Below are 21,074 nucleotides of genomic sequence, written 5' to 3' on the forward strand. Positions count from 1 at the left end.
CTTGTGTCCCTAAACCTTCTCCCTACCCTACCCATCTCCTGTCCACCGTTCTCGGCCATGCTCACAGTATGTGACTTCTACTCTTGAATAACCCTTGGCTTTCCTCGCTGAGAGCACATCACTGGTTTGCCATTTGTGCAGCTCTTGCCTCCATGTAAGTTCCAGTCTTCACACTTGATGCACGCTCATTCCAAGTGGCCCCTCTACGCCCAGGGTGACTTGTGTTCTTCTACTTGAGCAGGTACCCAGGAGAGCCTGGCCGAGAAGGAGCTGCAGCTTCTGGTGATGATAAACCAGCTCTCCAGCTTGCGAGACCAGCTCCTGACCGCCCACTCTGAGCAGAAGAACATGGCAGCCATGCTGTTTGAGAAGCAGCAACATCAGATGGAGCTGGCGCGGCAGCAGCAGGAGCAGGTATGGACCGCATGCGTTCTGAGTAATGTGCAGACTAAGAACTCCTTTATGTGCAGCATTTTGTGCAAACCTGTGCACCATTGTGAGTTAATACAATGAGTAACCACTGTGCAAAATAAGGGAGCCACACATAGGGTGTCATTTAAATATACTGTCTATATTGAGTATACTCTGCCCCACGCTTGCACACAGATGGGCGGCAACCTTGGAATGAGCTTCCTCATAAAAAAGGTATTCCAAGAGGTTTGATTTTGCATACATGCTTGTGTGCCTGAAGCCATTTTGGCTTTGTTGTTGAATGTTTAATCTAGCGTTCCCAGATGGCCCGCGATGATGTTCGAACAGAGTGCTGAAAACAGATGAAAATACATCTCTGGTGCTAGGAGTTAATGGATATAACGCTCTGAATCTGAATGATAGTGAAAAAGTTATGCCTAGGGCGGAACAAAAGCATGAATAGAAAGGAATAACTGGGAGCACATGGAGTTGGATTTTAGGGTCCCTGGAAGGATAGGTATTAATGGGTTATGTCAAAGATGTGTGCTGTCACCTACTAATTTTTGCTCTTTTCCCAGCAGACCTCCCTAAAATGCTAGTGGCTACTCGCTCATTTTCACCCAAGATGGGTGGTTGCCATGTTCCTTGTCTTTTGTATGCGGATGGCCTTGCAATTGTGAATAGAACCCCCATTGGCCTAATACGAAAATTGGCTGAATTCGAGAAATACTGTATTCTGAACAAACTGTCCAGTAACTTTGATAACATTAAAGTCCTTGCTTTTGGCAAGAAGCAATATGCATATGTTTGGCTAATAGGGCAAACAGGCGTTTAGGTTCTGATGATCAAAAATGAGAATACAAGAACTGAGGAAACCACTGAATATAAGTACTTAGGAAAATGTTTTAATTAATCGCTCTCTTGACCTCCGTATGTAAATACAGTAATGGCCAAAACTTATTCAGTATTAGCGGCCTACAGTGCAGTGGTCCTGTGATATAACCTATATGGATTTGAGCTGTTAGGCCTGAGATCCTATCTAGTTAGACGGGGGGCTGTCGAACAAACCTGCTATACCTTCCAAAATGTGCAATGGTTTCTGCTGCTCGAATGAAAACAGGACTCCAATCCTGGTATTCCATTGCATTGGTATGCTCACTGAGCTGGAGTAAATTATTGACTTCTGAGCACCTCAAAATTGCCACGCTGTGCAAAGACCAGATAATCGAAGCGAACTCAGTTGGGCATCCACGCTTAGGATGCGGTTACAGGTTATGGCAGCTGCATTGAAGGTCGATTATTTGAATGTGGCTCAACCATTAGCATGCTCAAACAAGCATTTGCAATGCAATAGGTCTCACATTTAGGTGAGTTTGAGCTATTGGCATTGTAAATGACAATACCTTTTATGTATTGTTTTAAAAACCGATAAATAAAAGGCATTGTCATTTACAATGCCAATAGCTTAAACTCTCGCAAATGCGAGACTTATTGCATTGCAAATGCCAGCAACTGTGCTATAAAATGTTTTAAAAAGCGTTAGGACACAGCGTGTCATACCTGCAACAGCAGGTAGCATAAAGCTATTTGAGAAAATAAAGCTCAGAGGCAGTAATTAAAGCCTACGAGTAACAACACACATAACAGGGGGTGTCGCCATGTTAGGTTATAAAATGAGACAAAGCGGTACTAAGGAGGGACTACTAAGCCTTTTGACCAAAGAACAGCCACAGTTTACAGTGGGCAATGAGACAAGCCAATGAAAAATATGGGCGGAGAGTAAGTGGAGCTTCAGGTCCATACTTGAATACAGCATGCCTCGCAGAGCAGCACATGCGCTGCCAAGGCTTGACCTAAAAAGGAATTGACCAACTTCGATCTGAAGGTTTCAAGAGGAAGGCATCTTCAGTATTTGTGCCTCAAGCCTGCACCTTTCGATTTCTGGGAAGCTAATGTTTCTTTCTCATATTTTCATGAGCTCAAGAATTCTCAGATGCACAATGCTATGATCAAATTTAGAAAAGGACTTCACCCACTTTATACTCACCCATTAGGAATCTCATCATTTAGGAATGCAGAATGTTTCTGTGGATGTGGATTGAGGCCACACTGTACTATAGAACATGCCTTGTTAGATTATCATTATTTTTTAATGCCTCATCGGAAAATATTAAAGCCTATTTTTTTTTATTTAAACGAATATAAGGTCTAGACTGATGGCAAACAGCTTTTTATTTCAAATGCATTCTTTGGATGTAACTTGTGCTCTACCAAGATATTCAATTATTTTAAAATAGTTTGTACCCTGATAGTGTTTTATGATGCTTGTACCGAGGCATTGTAGTTATTGTATGGAAATTATGTATTGCTGATTTATTGTTTAAGAGCTTCTGGCTCAAATGTATTATTGACTGACTGATCGGGAGGAAGGCAGTAGTTCAGGACATCCAACTAAGGTACACAATAAAAGCCATTCAATTATGAACAAGGGGATGACCCAAAGCCCACTTCGTATGTATTGTATTATAGTCTAGGCTTAGGCAACATTTTAATTACGCCAAAGTATTTAGGGTAATTTTTGTAATTTCATGTTACTTTTGTGACTCAAAATTACAGAAAATTATGCAATTAAGCCTGCTTGTGTAATTTATAGTAATTTTTGACCACAGTGCCTACCGCAAGAGCACAGGAACAGTGCAGTTTGCAATCAGCTATTGGCTGCAGCTGTTCGTGTTCTGTTGCATTTAGCACTATTTTGTTAGCGCAAAATGTATCCTTGGGTACATTTAGTACCAGAGGGTATATTTTGCGCTTAGAAAATAGTGCAAATGCAGGGTTATGTGTCCTTGCATAATTTTGTGTAATCTTCCATAATCTTACTGTAATTTTGTGAATTTATACTACAGTAAATTCGGCGTGATATACTCACTCCTAATATATATATATATATATATATATATATATATATATATATATATATATATATACAAAGCTGTCTGAAGGCAAAATATAAAAAACAAGTATTGGCAAAGCCAATAGATCTGGTATTGACAGCCTCCGTTCTGGCAATTCTTGTTTTGTTTTATCATGGTTTTTGTAAGACTTTATCAAAAATAAGCTGCTGTACCTTAATCATACTAAAAAATAAAATATTGATTAAAAGCAAAAGTGTTTTTGGTCTCAAAAAAGCAGACACGATCAATCTGTCTGAAAAACCCTATAGGTAAGTATTTCATGCACAAAATTTTTGTAAAATCAAAAGGTCTTGGCTAACACAGACCTAAAAAGCCAGTTGATCTGGTATTGGCTGCTAGTTTCTTGCCTTGAGAAGAAAGCAAAACACACAGAACTGGGGTGAATATTTGACATTGTTTAATGTTCTATCCATCAATTGTTCTTTTTGCAAAGGCAGGGTTGCAATGATAGATGAGCACACGGATTAGCTTATATTCAGAGTTCATGTGAGTTGAAGGCTGACAAGAGAGAATGAAAGAAGAATAAAGAAGGAAGAGCAAAATTAAAGAAAGTAATGAATGAATGGAAGAAAGAAGCAATGAAAGAAAAGTTAAGAAATGAAATTAAGTAGGAAGAAAAGAAAGAATGAGGAAAGTAACAAAAGCAAAGAAAGAAGGAAAAAGGAGTGACGGAAAAAGAAAGGAGGAAAAACTAAATGAAAAAAGGAATGAAAGCATTATGGAAAAAAGGAAAGAATGAAAGAGAATGCATTAAAGTAAAAAAGAAAGAAAAAATTGAAAGAATGCAAGGAAAAAGACAAGAGGAAGAAAGAAAGCCAGGGGTTACAAAGATAGAGCACACTGATTAACTTATATTCAGAGTTCATGTGAGCTGATGTGAAGTAGCAACAGTTACATAAACAAGGCCACTCCAAAGGAATTTACAACTGCATGTGCAGCAGATGGGACCTGATAAAGCTGCAGTGTGCCCTGTGGTCACATCAGAAGCGTCGTCTTCAGTCACATTATGCTCTACACACAAAGACAACACTAAAGTAATAATTATAAACTGAAAACAGAAGCACCTGCACTAAAGGAAACTACCTTGTTTGCAGATGCGTTCCTTGTGAAACAGAAACATTCAGTTACTCGAAGTGAAGTCAACCGATGGCTGAAGTAGGCTAACGCATTGCCCAATGCTGTAGTGGCCGGGTGAATGACACAACAGCAGGCTGATGGACGAAGAGCCGTGTCTGAAAGCCCCTTTTGATACGTATATTATATCTGTAATTTTAGTAAAATCAAAAGGATTTCTCTTACACCTTGTTATAAATTTACATTCTTTTAATACTGCTGCCAACTAGTGGTATAATCGGACTATTCTTAAAAATATTATATGAAAAAGAAGCTGTGGACGTCAATCTGCGTGCAGAACCGGGTTGCTTTGAGAGGATACCCGTAATGTTTCTGTCTCCATGTTCAAAGCCCCGTCATTGCCTGTAGTAAGGGACCTAATAGTTGTGCATTTCGAGAATCTGAACTTTTCAGAAGACCTGCTGTTTGCAGCGAGGAGTCTTCGAGTCTGGAGGAAAACATCAGTTCATATGTGTTTGTATATTTTGTCTTTTGGCCATAGTGTTTTGTTTTTTTTGTGCAAATTTTATATAGCGCGAACTCGACCCGAAGGTATTGGAGCGCTGTACATGAGCACCGGTTACGTTACACATTCAAGCAATGGGAGATTAAGTGATTTGCCCAGAATCACAGGATGTGGACGTGACACCTAGGCTCGAACCCTGGTGTCCTGCACCAAAGTCGGCAATCTAGCCGACGGACCACATCTGTTTTGGGAGCTTCAAACGCAGTTCACTTTGTCCATCAAAAATTGCCTCTTCTAATGACCAAAAAGTGCTCTACCATGTCTGTTACAGGGAGAACGTATGGCAAAATACGGCATTTTTTTACCGCTCATCATGTATGATGTATGTAATCCAGGGCCTGTTCCTGGGCTGCAAACCATATACATGACCTCCAAATGCACTTGAAAATCCCTTCTCAATACTACATATTGAGATACGCGACTAGCCTTGAGCTGAATATTTCACCACAGACAGGTGCACACATGTTGGCCACACTGCCTTCGGTCCCGCATTTTGTGGACAATCACTACTTTGAGAGGATAACGGATACTGCACGGACAGAAGAAAATGGTTGAGAAACAGATGGCAGTGTTGTTGGCTGTAAGGCTGGTATGTCATGGTTATAGCATGGGCGTTATTCTGCTGACCGGTAGCAGACAGGCGGGCAGCTCACAGCCCATCGGGAGGGTCTTTCTGCATTAAGTTGAGCGCTCCCAGATCCTTTCTGTGACCTGTTTAGGGCACCTGCAGTATGTCTGATTTCATCTGCCTCAGCAGGGCAGGATGGAGCCTGAAGGTGGCGCGAATTCATTTTGGCGGGCAACGTTAGGGAATCTATTCTGGGAAGCTTTTGCCTCTAACCCAAGGGAATCTATGGCGGATTTACATTGCCTGGGTTATGTAACTGTAACTCTGGCGGGGTCGCTCAGTATGAGGTGCAGATTCACATCGGGTCAAAGTGGTAAGAAAGAGACAAAGTGATGGCCCTCAAAATGTACCTAGGACTGAGCCACAGCAAAGAAGACGCTGGGATTCTTGTCCGCATCAGCATCATCATCAGTGATTGATTCCATAAAGAATATTCAGGACTGAGCCAGCAGATGGCAGGATTATACAAAGCAGGCATATTAGTACTGGCTAATTGCTAAGTAAGAATGTTTGGGCACCCCGTGTCTGCTGTTAACAATGGTAATGTGGAATTGTTGCTGATCTTCTTACATTGCTGCAGGCTCATGCCGTTCTCTACTGCCTGTGGTAACAAACCTATGGCTCCTCTTCTGCCCCTCACAGATCGCCAAGCAGCAGCAGAAGCTAATCCAGCAGCAGCACAAGATTAATGTCCTGCAGCAGCAGATCCAGGTAAGGAGGGATCAGGGCGTCTGGGGCACATGATGGGAGGAAGTGGTTTTGATGCAAGGTTCAGGCCAAGCACAGGATGGCAGGGCCTCTTCATAAACAAGGGCTGGGGGCGGAGTCTCTCCTGCTGGAAGACTGCTTGATAGGGAGCACATCCTTACATTACTGTCAGGAGTGGTTGTTATAGGGAAAGGGTGCTTAGAAATGACACCACTAGTCGATGTGCCTTTCTTTTGCGGGGAAAAACAGAACCTAATGAACTTTGTGGCACTATTTTCATGTAAAAGAACTACACGCACTGACATTCTAAAGGAGAACAAATTAAAGATTCCAATAACTTTGTGTTATGCCATACACGCCTTACTCTTATATATCCCTTCATTTACTCATTTGTTAGGTTTACTACAGTCACTAAGTCTAACTTTTAGCCAGATTGTCAACCGAGCCCCAACTTTAAAAGTATACATAAATGCACAGCCATCTTTGACCCTTACCATTAGCCTAAAGTGAACCCTAATCCTCTCCCACTCATTTTAAATGTGCTTTTACATTTATCAGACGCCCTGATATTTTTCGAACCTTTATTTTTTTAACTTGTGATTCAGATTTTTAGTGTCAAACGTTCGATTTTCTCCCTTTTTATTTCAAACTTTAAACCTAATATCCTTTCTTCACTTAATTTTTCCTTCCTACCCCTACAGTGTAGATTGAGAGAATCTACTTGGAAGGTGAAGGGCGAAACAATGAAGTGTTCTTCAAATCTCAGCAGTCATTCCTCAATTATATAGAGTTTACAGGATCAAAAGCTGCACTGGGTACACCATTCGTACATGCTTAAGCCCCACACAACAGTAGAAATAAAACATAGATACATTTTGTATTATAGATGATAAAGCCGTGAAAGAGCATCCATAGCAGTAAGAGCCTTCTTGTACCAAGCTGCTGGGATCACCAGTAAGCCTCTGGAACTGGGTGCTGAAGTCAGGGACACTGCAGATATCGGCCGAACCCGTCTTGTTCAGAGCTCAGGGAAGGCATCAACCCTTAGGCAGACAGTGACTCCTGCAGGGTGTGCTGGTGGAGGAGGACATGCAGCTTTTCACAGACTCCCTCCCATACATGGCGTTAAATATTCATTGGAAGTCAGTCACTAAAGCAAATGGCCATCACACAAGGGCTAGCATGTTCCTATGCATTCACCCCGGGCTACATACATTGATGGTCACTGATTAGACTTCATCACTTAAGCTGGGTTCCATGTTCACCCTTTAATGAATTCATATGTGTCCAAGCATATTTTCAGTCACACACACGTTTAACAATGTGTATACTTGCATGCAGCCACAACATATGTGCACATGTACAACAGCAGGCACTCATGCTACGCGAAACACGCATGCAGATACTGTACACCTGCATGCCGTCACAACATACACAAATGCCAAGTATGTCCTTCGTTGATCAACACAAATACAAACATTCTGTGTATGCAGTAACCACACACATACAAACTCACAGACACTGACTACAACGAAAATGCAGCTCATGTACACTTTCAGGAAGTCACACACATTGATGATATCATATCCCGTCAGTGTGCACACTTGTATGCAATCACAACCAGTACAAGCACATAGACGAGAAGTGTTCGCATGTATGTGCTTTATCAAAAGTACTTTGATACAGTCTGTTGTTTGCACCGTTCTCTGTGAGTCCAATGATGCTGTTTCTATTGAGGTCTCTGGACCCAATGCTGCTGTCCTGTCACAAGGATCTCCCCTGTCGCTCTTCACTCTCGCAGCTTGAGCCCATCCCTTCTAATCTTTCCTCCCCTCCTCTTTCTCCAGTTCTCTGACCCCAGTGTTGCTGTCCTACCACCAGATCTCTTCCTTCACTCATGGTCTTCATGCCCACCTATGCTCCTGTTCTAGATATGTTCTCTCGCTCTCTCCTGCACTTTGTGTGTCCAGTGATGGTGACCTGTCCCTCTCCTTATGTCTGCAGCAGGTTAACATGCCATATCTAATGATCCCGGCCTTTCACCAGAGCCACCAGCCTCTCCAGGTTTCCTCGGACCATCAAATGGGATTGAGCCTGCTGCCCATGTCCTGTAAGCCAGGTAAGACCTTCCTGCCGTGTGATCTAATCTACCGTGTGTGGCTGTTTCTGACCCGAGGCTCTGGCCTGATGAATGAGTGATTCTGTCCATCTGTTTGGCTCACCTAGATACCTGATATGTGACTGACTTTTTCCCACCCTACTAACCTTTTTACACCAGTGTGATGGTTGACAAAGCTTGCCCTGCACTCCAGCTTGGACCTGATGCCACTTATTCTGCCCCCCACCCCCTTGCATGCTCCTGCTTGACGTGTGACTAATTTGAAAACCAATCCTTTGGCTTTCATAGACCTGCCTGCCATGCGACTGACTCTTCCCCATCTGTACCTGCCCGAAAGGTGGAGATTCAAGTTGAATTAGGCGGGGGGGGGGGCTGTGGAGGTAAACCAGCCTTTACAGAAGTTTCCCTATTTGTCAGACCGCCACTGGACTTTGAATATCCTTTAATGGAAGGCCTGGCATCTTCTTTTGTGTTTTTTAAAATTTATTAAAAGCATACATTTACAGCAGAGTTGTGATCCTATGCCAATATGTGTTTGATTGTAAAAATACAATGTAGTTTGTCGACTTCTGTAGGCATCAAGGCTGTGCGCTGTCTGCGACAGCACTGCTCCACCAGCTGTCATGATTTCCTGTTTGACTTTCCAGAGTACCAGATGCAGCTGGTGCAAAACCCTCCACCATCGAACGCGAAGAGACCCACTGTGTCCAACCAACAGCAGACGCAGGTACATAAATGCTGTCTACTCAACAACTACACACACACTCTTGGACCTTCTACCACCCCTCACTGGCCTCATAGAGCCCCCACTTGGGATGTGAAGTTTGCTGATCTGGCAGAGTTCACGTGTCCCCCATCAGTGGTGACCTAGCTGATTCCCCTAATGAAAACATTACCATTGCAAACATTTCATATGATTATTAATCTGCTTCTGCACCAGTAAGGATCAGGCACTAGAAGTTAGGCACATGCCCGTTTGGAACAGCACACCCAGTGTTTTGTTGTATGCAATGATTCTTTAATAGATTCACATGCTTGAATTATTCCCAGTGAGGCTGAGAATCCGGAATAATTCACGCATGTTAATCATGAAAGATACTAAGTACTATATAAATGTTGTGATACAATGCACACTATGATATTTACATGCAAACTGTTGTTGAACACACAAGTCTACTCTCCTGCTATCTCCTTTACTGAACATGTGTTGTGTGCAGAAGAAGGTCCTTTGCGTTATCCCTCGATTGTATTGAAAGGGGGTGGGAGGAGTCTCCCAGATGTCACCAGCTGTACCTTGAATGGGTCATTTACACCTCTCTTGTTCTCACGGTTACTCCCAGGAACCCTCACAGCCGCTGAACCTTACAGCAAAGCCAAAAAGTTCTGAGCATCAAAATAATCCCAACTCTCCAACCGTAAAGATGAGCTCCTACGGCCCGTCGCCCCCAAACCATGGGCAAGGCAGGGACATGCGTGCGAGCCCCCAGCAAGCAAACCTCCCCTTAGGTAAGTAGAGTTGACTTACTCCATTTTTGTATCACTAAAGACTGAGTCCCACAATATTATAGGAGGCGTCATGTCCCTGGCAACGTCTCCAGCTGCCGCTTCATCCCTGCTACAGGTTCTGGCCCCCTCACCTGCAGCCAGCCTGTCACCGTTGCAAGTTACAGCTGGCTTTATTATCCCTACAACTGTCTCTGCCACTTAAGCTTTCCATCACAGCACTTCTGCCAGCTGTTCCATCACCTCCACTACAACTAATCCAGAACTAAAACGTAAGTAGCTGTGCACGCCATCACTTCCACCAGGTCTGTCACAATTTCCACAAGGTCTGATAAGCATCAATCCCCACAACCACCATCAGCTCATTTACCATCTATATGAGCCCTACAACACTCTCCATCACCCCTCCTATTAGATACATCACCCCTCCCTGCAGCTCCAGCTCTTCATCTTCTCTTCCAGCTGCTCAATCACCATTCCCACAAGTACCTTAAAGTGTCCCTCCCTTTACCATCTAAATCACTGTTTTCACAAAGACCCCTGTTACTAGCGCCATCACTCATTGGCCACATAATTAGCTCCACCTAGTCTACTTAAGCTTCACCAGCCTTTACAATCTCACACCCGCTTGGGCCGGGCTGCACCCAGTTCCAAGAATTTGCTAATTGCAAGCACCCTTCTCCAGTCTTCTGGACACACTCTTAAATGAGCTGATTCAGAAGAGTGGAAATAGGTGGAGCAGGTCCGTTTTGTGACATGGGTGTGTTACAGATGTTTATTACATGTTTCTTCCTGCCATCTGGTGTTGCGATCAGAAATAGTAAAGCTTAAAACCAAGCCTGCTGGCTTCGACAAAGGATGTTTCTGGGGGATACTTCTAACTGCAGATTCTTCACCTTGTATATAAAAAAAAAACCCAGGCGCCAGGCTGGATGCAAAGATTTTTTTCTCAACAATTTCCTTGTGCTTGGGTATGTGGTGTTGTGAAGCCCTGCGTCCACTCCATCCGCCCTGGAAATGATATCATAGCTGCATATAGCTGCCTCCCCTGCATGCTGATGTTGATTTCTTTCTTTCAGTTCCTTCCTAGTCGCAGTCCCTCGTTTTCAGTCTATTGACAGTACTTATTTTTTTCAAAATTGAATACAGTTTGCAAGGGACATCTTCCCCTTCAGACTACAGAGTAAAAGCCTTAAAAGGACTGCCATAAGCCGATGTCATGTAAATGACCTCCATAAGGTATGTCTTTAGTGCTTAGGTTGCTCACACAACTCAGTCATGTGCCATGCTCTACATATTTTATTTTTATTTTATTCAGTGATTTGTATAGCGCGAACTTGACCCCGTAGGCTATCAGAGCGCTTCACAGTTTAGGACGTGGTAACTTTTCCAGTACAGAGTTCTGTACGACATTTAAACTATTCTAGTCCAGTTCAAAGTTGTCACAGCTACATCTTTTGATGACTGTTATAGAACGTTCGCAGGCTGTAAGACTATAGGAACCATGTCCTCAAGGGAAGCAAAACCCTGTAAGGACAAATGACAATTAGCTCTTGGTAAAAAGCGCTTGTGACCTTGGCCGAGAGAATTTGGGCGAGCCATGTGTGGATGCTCTGTCATGTTTACGGTAGGAATTTACTCATTAAGAAGATCTTAGTTTCTTCTTGAATCTTGCGTGGTTGGGTAGCGTTCTGATGTCTGGAGGTAGTGAGTTCCATATTCCTGGTGCGGCACCTGAGAACGCTCTGTTGTAAGTTTTTTTTTGTTGTTGCGGATAATCGGTGGTTTCAGCACTAGGTCTCTGGTGCTCCTTGATTGTCTGTTTCCCCCAGAGATCACCAATTTCTGCGCTAGGTATCTTGGTGACTTTGAAGTGTAGAGCTTTGTGTGTTATGCACGCCAGTTTGAGCTGAATTCTGGCTTCATAAGGTAGCCAGTTCAGTGCTTTCAGGTGAGGAGAGATGTGGTCGAATTTTTTTGACCCTGTTATAAGCCTTGTTGCTGCGTTGAGGCAGGCCTTTAGTGGTGTTGTTGCAATTTTGGGGAGCCCAGAAAGTGTTGTGCATCCGTATTCGATCCTCAAGATTACTAATGCTTGAACTGCCATTTTGAGGTACGCCGTTTCGTTGAAAGGTTTCAATTTCTTAATATAGCTCAGGTGAAATCTTGCATTTTTAGCCAGCGTGTTAATGTGTGACTGCATGTTCAGGCTTTGGTCAAGCGTTATTCCTATAGATTTGGTTGAATCTACGATGATCGGGGTGCAATTGAGTGCAGTGATCAAATTGGTCCATTCTGTTATGGTGGGCGGGCTTTTAGTGGGGGAAATTAGGAGGAATTCAGTTTTTTTGCGTTTAGTTTAAGCTGATTGCTTGTTAGCCATTGCATCGTCTCCCGTAGAGCCTTGTTCATTGTTCTGATCTCCTCTAAGGAGGAGATCTTAATGTAAATCTGCATGTCATTGGTGTACATGTGGAAAAGGATGTTGGCACGGTGGAATATTTCCGTTAGTGGTTCCACACATAAGTTGAATAGTGATGGAGAGAGGGTTGATCCTTGAGGAACCCCTATCTGAATGGGGGATGAAGCTGACAGGTTCTTATTCACCAGAAATTGGCGTTGTTAGCTGTTTCAAATTAAGCTGCTTTCTGTCGTTACGTGTTGGAGTTCCTTCACCTCATCCATCCTGGAAGCGCTTCCTCGCTTACCCCCATTGCCTGTGGATGTTGGTTACTGAAACCCCCTGGGGGCGAGGACGAACCAAATTTGCCTCCTGAAGTACCTTCCTCCTTTTGCTACATGGAAAGAACCCTAGCGCAACCTGGTGACATTAGCGCGAGGTCGCGCTGATTATTCCATCGTCTCTGTGACCCGCCAATTAGCCCTCCAAGCTCAGCTGCGGCATTACCTCTGGTTTCGTCCCTCCTGCGATGCACGGTGAATAACCTTCCTCTCGTATTTCCCCAAAACGCTTGAAGATTGTTTTCTCTTAGCTGCGCATTCATTGTCTGCAGGTGCGAGATCGTGCCTTCAATCCGGATACAAAAATCATTGTATGCGAGTATAACGCGCTTATGATTTGTTTACTGCTGCTTGCTGGTTGAACTGTGCCCTTACCTGTTCTAAAAAGAACGGTGAAAACTCGATGGTTGGGTCTAGAATACCACGAAGAAACGATCGTCTGCCTCTGCTGCCAAACAACCTGCCTGACATCAGCACCACCTAGTGGAAAGAAGTGGAATACCTTTCGTTTTTGAATTACACATTATCTCCTTGGATGCTTTTCTTGGGACTGTGAAGAAACATGCCTCAGGATTAAATCCTTTTGTTTCTGTTCTGGTGAGAGACTTACTTATGAACTCAAGCTATTCTTGTGCATCTTTCCCGACCTTCATTTCCCGTGCAGGACGGCTGGTGGTCCTTTTTGGTCTCTTCACTCCCTGGGGGCATTACCTGGCCTTTGGCGTATCTACGTAATCGGGGACCGTGGTGCCCTCGTTGAGTGAAGTGGGGTGCCGCTCGCAGTAGCTTCTACCAAGTGTGCTCTGGGGAAGAATTCCGTGTTATTTTGACATTTCCATAATTGAAGGAACTCTGGTGGAGTCTTCGAGCCCGTGTGCTCCATTCCTGGCTTTGCTGTGCTGTTCTGATTAGCGGGAGCGGGACTGCGAGGCCCAGAGGTGCTTGCGCCAGGACATCGCCCGCACCTGGTGCCTCTTCCCGCCCCCTTCCTTCTCTTTAGCCCAGCTCCCTTGCGCGTACGCAGGACGCGCGCAGACTGCAGCGCGGGCGAAGCCCGGGACAAGGGCGGGACAGTCTTAGACAGTCCTGGACTGGGCCCGCCACTCTGCCCGCACAATCATCAAAGCTAGTCGGTTGAAGTAAGACTATACCACCTATTTTATCAAAGTAGTTTTCATGTGATTGTAGTTAGCGCGCACTTATCCTGTTGTTATTTGTTTGTGTCGTATAGCAGTGTTTACTACCAACAGAAAACATGCCTAAGAAAATCGTCTCTGGAGCTTTAGATACGTTTAACACCATAGATAACTATCTGGTTCAGGTGGTAAATAAAATAAACAGTGACAGAAGGCAATCGCTAGGTTTGAGTCAATTCCCTGACCTTCACTTAGCAAGCCCCTCCACTAGTGCGCAAATGACTGATACATTATCGCAAGACCCCAGCACGAACATCTGACACCTACCCCCTTGACGTCGGAAACCATGATCAAAGCATAGAACTGTTGGTTGATCTAGAGACAAACGCAGAGTCTGACCCCGAGTCTCAGGCAGAACTCATAGCAGACGAATCTTTACCCTCTGTGCCTGTGACTAGGGCGGTGAGAACCTGCAGAAAAAGTCAGCCTAAACGCGGGGGACCACGGTCAGGGAGGAAAAGGGCCGCTTCCCCACCAAAGTCTAAGGAAAAAAAACAAGAGCATGAGGGAGATAACCTTAGACAAATTATAGATGATGATCTATTTAACAGGATAGCGGATATGATAGATCTAAAGATAAAGACTATCATTAAGCCACTGATTGGAAAAATTGATAAGCTTACCGCAGAGATGAAAAGGTCGGGAGGGCTGCAACGTAAGCTAGTAGAAGAAACAGAGAATGTAGTAACCATTGTCACTAAACCAGTAGACACTGTGTTGGGAAATAATGGGGGTGATATAGTAGCAGATGAAGGCTTATCAGAGACCATTCCGCCTGGTCAGGCACCACCAGCTGTACCTAGTCAGGAAACAGCAAGAGAGGCCCCTAAACCCCCATCTACCGCACCAACACCGCCATCCCTAGGGGATAACCCCACACAATTTATAGTGGAAGCCTCACCATTGGTACTGGTACTAGCGAATGTACCCATCTTACCCCCTGGCCAGACAGAATCTATTTCATCTCTGATAAGCAAGGCGTTACACTGGCTGTCAAGCAATATGCAGATGGCACATTATGGGAAAGAGCAGTTGGCAGGGGAAATTGTAATGGCGAGGAGGATGACATGGATTGGGTACAGGGAAAAAAAGTTCAAGGGGGACTGCGTAGTGTTAAATTTCTCAAACGCAGACGTGCTCCCAAATGTCCTGTCAAATATATTTCCCCCCCAACGAAGAAGTGGAACCATAATCCCTCTCACCCTAACATTTTTCTATAGTGAGCAGCAAAACGCGATCCATCCAAATATTCCAAGACCAGGGTGGGTCACTATAAGTAACAGATGGGGTGGGGGTTTTGGACCCATACATAATGACCATGGTATTGGCCCAGCAAATAGATTCGCTGCAGGGCCAGGTGATCATCAGAATGTGTTATTTTCTAAGACCCCTAGATCAAACTGGAATATAATGAATAGGTGGGGGGCAGGTGTCCCGGTAAATGACCGAAATGACCCCGGGATCTGTGGAAATGGGTTTGGAGCTTGGCCGGTTGATGAGCAGTTTTGGATGCGTCCCAATACCCCATTACCAAGGTGGAATGTAGCAACAAATGGATGGGGATTGGAGGCCCCACCCTATGATTGGGGGTTTGGTACAGTGAATAGGTATGGGGTTTTGGCAAACTTAAATGATTGCGATTGACGTATGGGGGGCCCAAATACGTTAAAAAATGGATCAAGGGTCCCATGCATAATAAGCCACACCAAAGATAGGGGCAGAGGTCTTATAGATGGTATAAACATGTTTGAGACAATTAATCTGGAAGGCCGCAAAGCGCAAGTTGCTCCAGAAAGAGAAACTGCTCCTGACCAAATTGTGGGTGTGATCGTTGGTGGCTCCCTTAAGGAGAACGAGAATGTTATTGTTAATGATAATGATATTTCGTATGATCAGTTAAATGCAGTAGAGAGAGTGGGCAACTTATCGGCTAATGGAAGCCCCCACCTACGAGCAGTAGATGGGGTCCCCTTGACCGATTTTGTGGCGAAGAGAACTGTAGAAACATGCAAGATACTATGTTGGAATGTAGCGGGACTTAATTCCAAACGTAATGATAAGGAGTGGTCAAGCTTTGTCGTAGGACATAACATTATTGCCCTCCAGGAAACCTGGGATACAACTGCTAACTTTTGGTGGGATGGGTTCACTAGCTTCGCCAAGGCAGCTATTCCTAGCCGCAGCGGCAGAGCTAAGGGAGGCCTGTTATTGTTCTCTCTAGAATTGAAGGGCTCCCTAAAACATATTAGTACTGACTCGCACAACATACTTATCGTAGAGAGAGAGATTAATCCCACTAGGAGGTCCTTATACATCAATTTTTATAACTCAGGGAATAGGGACAACAGCGGTAGCAATATCGCCACTTTAGACGCTATATTAAGGTCAGGCAGCCAGATTACTCAGCTTGACACAGAGTATATCCTACTAGGCGATTTTAACATTCATCCCTGCACGTTAGCATGCAGTTTAAGTAACAAGGAATGGGGTGATGGTCCCGAGGGACCTCACTTTGAACATACCACAGAGGGAGAGGAGCTAGAGGACTTCCTGGCAAATTTCAACTTGTACGAACCAGAGGGGGGCCCAAGAATAGCTACCTTCACTGGCACCAACCCCGGAACCATAATTGATTATATTTTCACCACGCAAGGTATTTTAAACCAGGTGCTTTCCTACTGCACTGTGTTCTCACCACAGTGATCATAACCCTGTCTTACTTGAAGTGGCTTGGGGAGATTACATGGGGCCAAATCCGGGGAAAGTGAGGTTGGACCATACTTTGCGTACCTCTGATCAGGGTAGGAGAGTTAAGTGGGCTAAGCTGGTCCCAGAAAACTTCTATGCTGAGGTTTTCCCGAAAATTAAGGAACAGGTTGAGGTTTGCCAGAAACCTCGTGCCCCGGGTTGTGAAACTATAGGGGCCTTTGAGTCGATCTGTGGGCAGGTGTCGCATGATCTCCTGGCTAAATTAAAGAAAGGAGAACCGAATAAGAAGCGCTGGTTCGACACCGCATGTTCAAAAGCACACAGGTCTCTGATGGTAGCTTTGAAAAAAATACCTAGGGTAAGGGGCGAGATTGTTAGATTGAGGAAAACCTATAAGTCAGCTATAAAAATCAGACAAGAAAGCATCAAACGGGAAGCCTGGGAAAATCTTCTATCCGTGGCTGTCCTGAAGGACAGTCGGAAATTCTGGGAAATAATTAAACAACCATTCTTTTCCGACCAAAATAACGAGGCCACGGACTGTGTCATCCCAGATGACAAGTGGTTGAATCACTTTAAAAATGTGTACGGGGATAATGATCAGGCAACCCAGGATGTGTCGTTGGCCACTTTAGACTCCACTCCTATTCATTTCTATAGTACAGAAGTGGAGAAAGCTATCTTGGCCACAACTAAGCATAAGGCCCCGGGCCCCGACGGGGTGCCAGCCGATTTTTTTCATACATGCCCCAAAGTTGTGGGCAGAGGTATTGGCCAATGTCTTTACTGCCGTTAATAGCAACCCTACACCATCTTCCTGGGACATTTCCACCATCGTCCCCATCTTTAAAAAGGGCCAGCGGGACGACCCCGGGTGTTATAGGCCCATATCCCTTTTGGACTCGTCGGTGAAGATCTTAGGCAGAGTCCTTTTGTCCAGGCTGAGGGATAATGTCGAGAGTTGTGGAGGGTTGTCAGAGATCCAGTATGGGTTTAGAGAGAGGAAAGGCACAATCGAACAATGCTCCAACCTACACCTGCTCATATCAAAGTATACGGCCTTCGATTTGGTGAACAGGGCTAAGTTATGGTTGACCTTGCTGAAAATGGGGATCGACGAGGCATTGGTAAGATTTATGGCTTCCCTACACCAGGAGCTTTTTTCGGCCGTACGAGTCACAAATGAGGGTTGGTGCACGTCCCTTTTCAAATCCCTGAGGGGGGTAAGGCAGGGCTGCATATTGGCCCCTCTGCTCTTCACAATTTATATTAACGGTCTGGGTGCACATTTGGAGGAGAAGGAGGTCGACGTTCCGCGTGCGGGGGCAGTTAAGATCCCAGCGCTCCTGTACGCGGACGACGCCGTGCTAATTGCGCGCACGGGTGTCGGCCTTCAACGCCTCTTAAATGCCTTTGGCACATTCATGGAACAGCTTGATTTAAAAATAAATGCTAGTAAATCGCATACCATGGTGGTGGGCCGAGAAAGTAGTAAGAGGAGAACAATAACCTTTACGTGTAGAGGGGATATGGTTTCTAGAGTTTACACTTTTCCCTACTTGGGGGTACTTTTTGACCAGAGAGGAACTTGGGGTCCTCAAGTGAGGGCGAAGAGGTTGGCGGTTATTAGATCATCGTCTGCCCTCATGGGCTTTGCGGGCAGGTTAGGTGCCAGGCCCATGGAAGCGTTGTTAAAAATTTACAAGAGTAAACCTGTCGCCGTTGCGTTATATGGTTCACCAATTTGGGGCTATGTAAACGTGGAACCAATCCAGAGAGCGGAGAACAGATTCATACGGACACTCCTCTCTGTGCCGCAGTCAACACCAACTTACTCAATACACTTGGAGGTGGGCCTAGATTTCCTTACTGATGGGTTGAATATGGCTCCCCTGATCTTTTGGTTAAAGACGTGGCTTAATGAAGACCTCCCACTGAACCATAAGATCATGTCCGACGTCTTGTCCCTAGACCATTGTAAAAAGATCCCCTGGCTGGCCTATCTGCTGAAGGTATTCTCAGATGTGGGATGACCAGAGCTCTTTACTTCCCCTCAAGATATCAAGGTACAAGACATCGATCTTGTCAAAAAGCATTTTATGGGGAGGGCAAGAGCACTTCGTGAAGAAAGGGAATTAGTGAAACCATCAGTAAGGGGCCATTACTTACTTGTTAATTCATTTTCTTTAGCACCGTATCTTAGTTTCGTTACAATTCCAATCCATAGGTTTCTTTTAACCAAGTTCAGGTTTAATTTGTTACATTTTTATTTAGGCACTTTAAAAACATGGAAAAAACCGGAAATAGCCTCACCCTGCAGTTGCGATCATTTCTCACCCCAAGACACCATGCATTTTGTTATGTTTTGTGGGTTTTATTTAGAGCCAAGGAAAAAATATCTGGTATCAGCTTTGAAGGAGGCGGGCTTCACACAAGTGAGACCGGCTCTGCTCTTCTTGCAATCATTGCCCAACATACATATTACCTTTTGTATAGCCAATTTCTTGGTAGCTGCAGTTAGGATGAAAAAACATACCCATTAGATCCATCGTTATTCCTTTTTAATTTTTGTATGCCTAGACTTGTTTTAATGTAAATTATTTCATTGTCATATTTTAACACGCATGAAATGTTCCTAACTCTTTGTATGAAATGTTTTTAATCTCTTTGTATGACTTTAATTGAGTCGAATAAAGATATTTTGACTGACTGACTGACTGACACCAGAAATCTTTGTGATCTATTCCTCAAGTAGGACTTGAACAATTCAAGAACGTTCCCAGAAAAACCCATCCTGTTCTCCAGACGTTCAAGCAACAGCTCATGGTTAACTGTGTCGAACGCGGATGATAAATCCAGCAAGATTAACAGACATGCTTTATTTTGGTTTAGAGCGAGTAATGCGTCATCTACTATGTGCAGAACTGCCGTTTCCGGAACTATGATTTGGTCTAAATCCTGCTTGGCAATCGTCTAGTAGTTGGAATTTAGATATGTGCTGACTTAGTTGTTGCTGAACGCATTTTTCAATCACTTTAGCTAATAGGGGAATGTTGGATACTGGCTGAAAGTTGCTAGGTTCAGCGGGATTCTCTGTCGGTTTTTAGGTCTCGGGACCATCCGGTCTGCCGAAGGCAGAACCGGAAGTCGAGAGATTTAATGTTTTGGAGAAGAGGGGCTTGAACCCGCCCCTCTTCTCCCCTGTTCTCCATTGGCTGGCCTCTTCAATGCTGGCCAGCCATTGGAGAAGAGGTCCCGTCACTCCAATCAGGCCCCGTCCTTTTCGGATCGGGGGGCGTGTTTTTTGCAGAAAGTCTCATTATCTCCTCCAGCCAATGGCTGGAGGAGATAACAGCAAAACACGCCCCCGAATCCGAAAAGGACGCTGCGTTTCTCCGAGGCATTTCTGCTCTGCCTCGGAGAAAGGCGGTGGTGTGCCTTTTGCTCTGCCTTGTTTTAGGGCTGGGGCAGGGTCCGTGACTTACCAGAATTCCTCGCTGAACGGGCAGTGGGGGGCTTTGTTACATCTTTTAAAAGCTGCCAGGGCTCGGACCCTGTCATTCAAGTGGCACTGCAGACGTCTGTCTAGGAGCCTGGAGGGCCGGGAAGAAAACTTTCACGGGGAAGCTTGTATCAGGCAACGGCTGCAACGCAAGGGGGGATCAGGGCGTGTTCTCTACAGCCTTTGGGCTTGGGTACAACAAATCCCCTTCCGGGAGCGTCTAAAACATTAACAGGGACGCTTCTGTGCAGGAGCCGCCAGGGAGACACTCATTGGACAACTTCTCCCTGAGACTCTGAGAGCCTGAAACTGAACAGCGCCCAGGAGACACCGACTGGAATCCCCTGCCCTCGTGAGAGGTTATGTGTTATGTAAAACTATTCTTTTTAGCTGAATTTGTGTAGCTCCCACAATTTGTGTTTTTCGGGATCAACCTGTTGTGGTTGTGCATGCGAGTCACAGTTGCCTTTTTTATGGAGATCTGTGCCTCCGCGCTCTCTTGTGAATAAGGGTGGTGTCCAATCCCTTGGAGAGCAATAGTCTTTACGATAGGGACGTGGTGTCTGAGACACGAAGAGCTGGAAGGAGGTCACAACCGGGATCCAGCACCCTTCATCTCCTCCCCACAGGGATTCTAAGCAAATCACTTAATCTCCCTGTGCATACAAAAAAAGTAATGAATCTGTCCGTCTACAACAACTGGTGCTCATGTAAAACGCTCTGCCTTCGGGTCGAGTTCGCGCTATATAAAACTGCAAAAAAACCAAACAAACGGCGCCTAACATGTACAGCATGTACAGCATCGGATGTATGTGGAGGGTGATGAATGAGAGCAGAAAGCACCTCCCGCACTAAAAGCAGAGTGATAGGAGCAGAAGTGCAGAGGGGATGGCATGGTGAAAATCGCCAAGCACAGAAAACACCCCATTCCGGTAATACGAG

General features: G+C 44.8%; 1 protein-coding gene across 7 annotated transcripts in view; it reads left to right on the plus strand.

Annotated features, from left to right (window-relative positions):
• LOC146871292 (transcription factor SOX-13-like) overlaps positions 1-21,074 on the plus strand; it is a 588,655-nt gene that overhangs the window by 460,414 nt on the left and 107,167 nt on the right. For 4 of the 7 annotated variants that reach the window (XM_085650772.1, XM_085650790.1, XM_085650765.1 and 1 more), the window contains 5 exons: positions 239-414; positions 6,296-6,364; positions 8,366-8,480; positions 9,056-9,207; positions 9,821-9,986. In XM_085650772.1, coding sequence (XP_085506898.1) covers positions 239-414; positions 6,296-6,364; positions 8,366-8,480; positions 9,056-9,207; positions 9,821-9,986 — 678 coding nt within the window. The remainder of the gene's footprint in view (positions 1-238; positions 415-6,295; positions 6,365-8,365; positions 8,481-9,055; positions 9,208-9,820; positions 9,987-21,074) is intronic. The other 3 variants (XM_085650783.1, XM_085650778.1, XM_085650787.1) reach the window with 3 other exon arrangements.

Source organism: Triturus cristatus, chromosome 1_1, assembly GCF_964204655.1.
Source record: "Triturus cristatus chromosome 1_1, aTriCri1.1, whole genome shotgun sequence".
NCBI classification, from domain to species: Eukaryota; Metazoa; Chordata; class Amphibia; order Caudata; family Salamandridae; genus Triturus; species Triturus cristatus.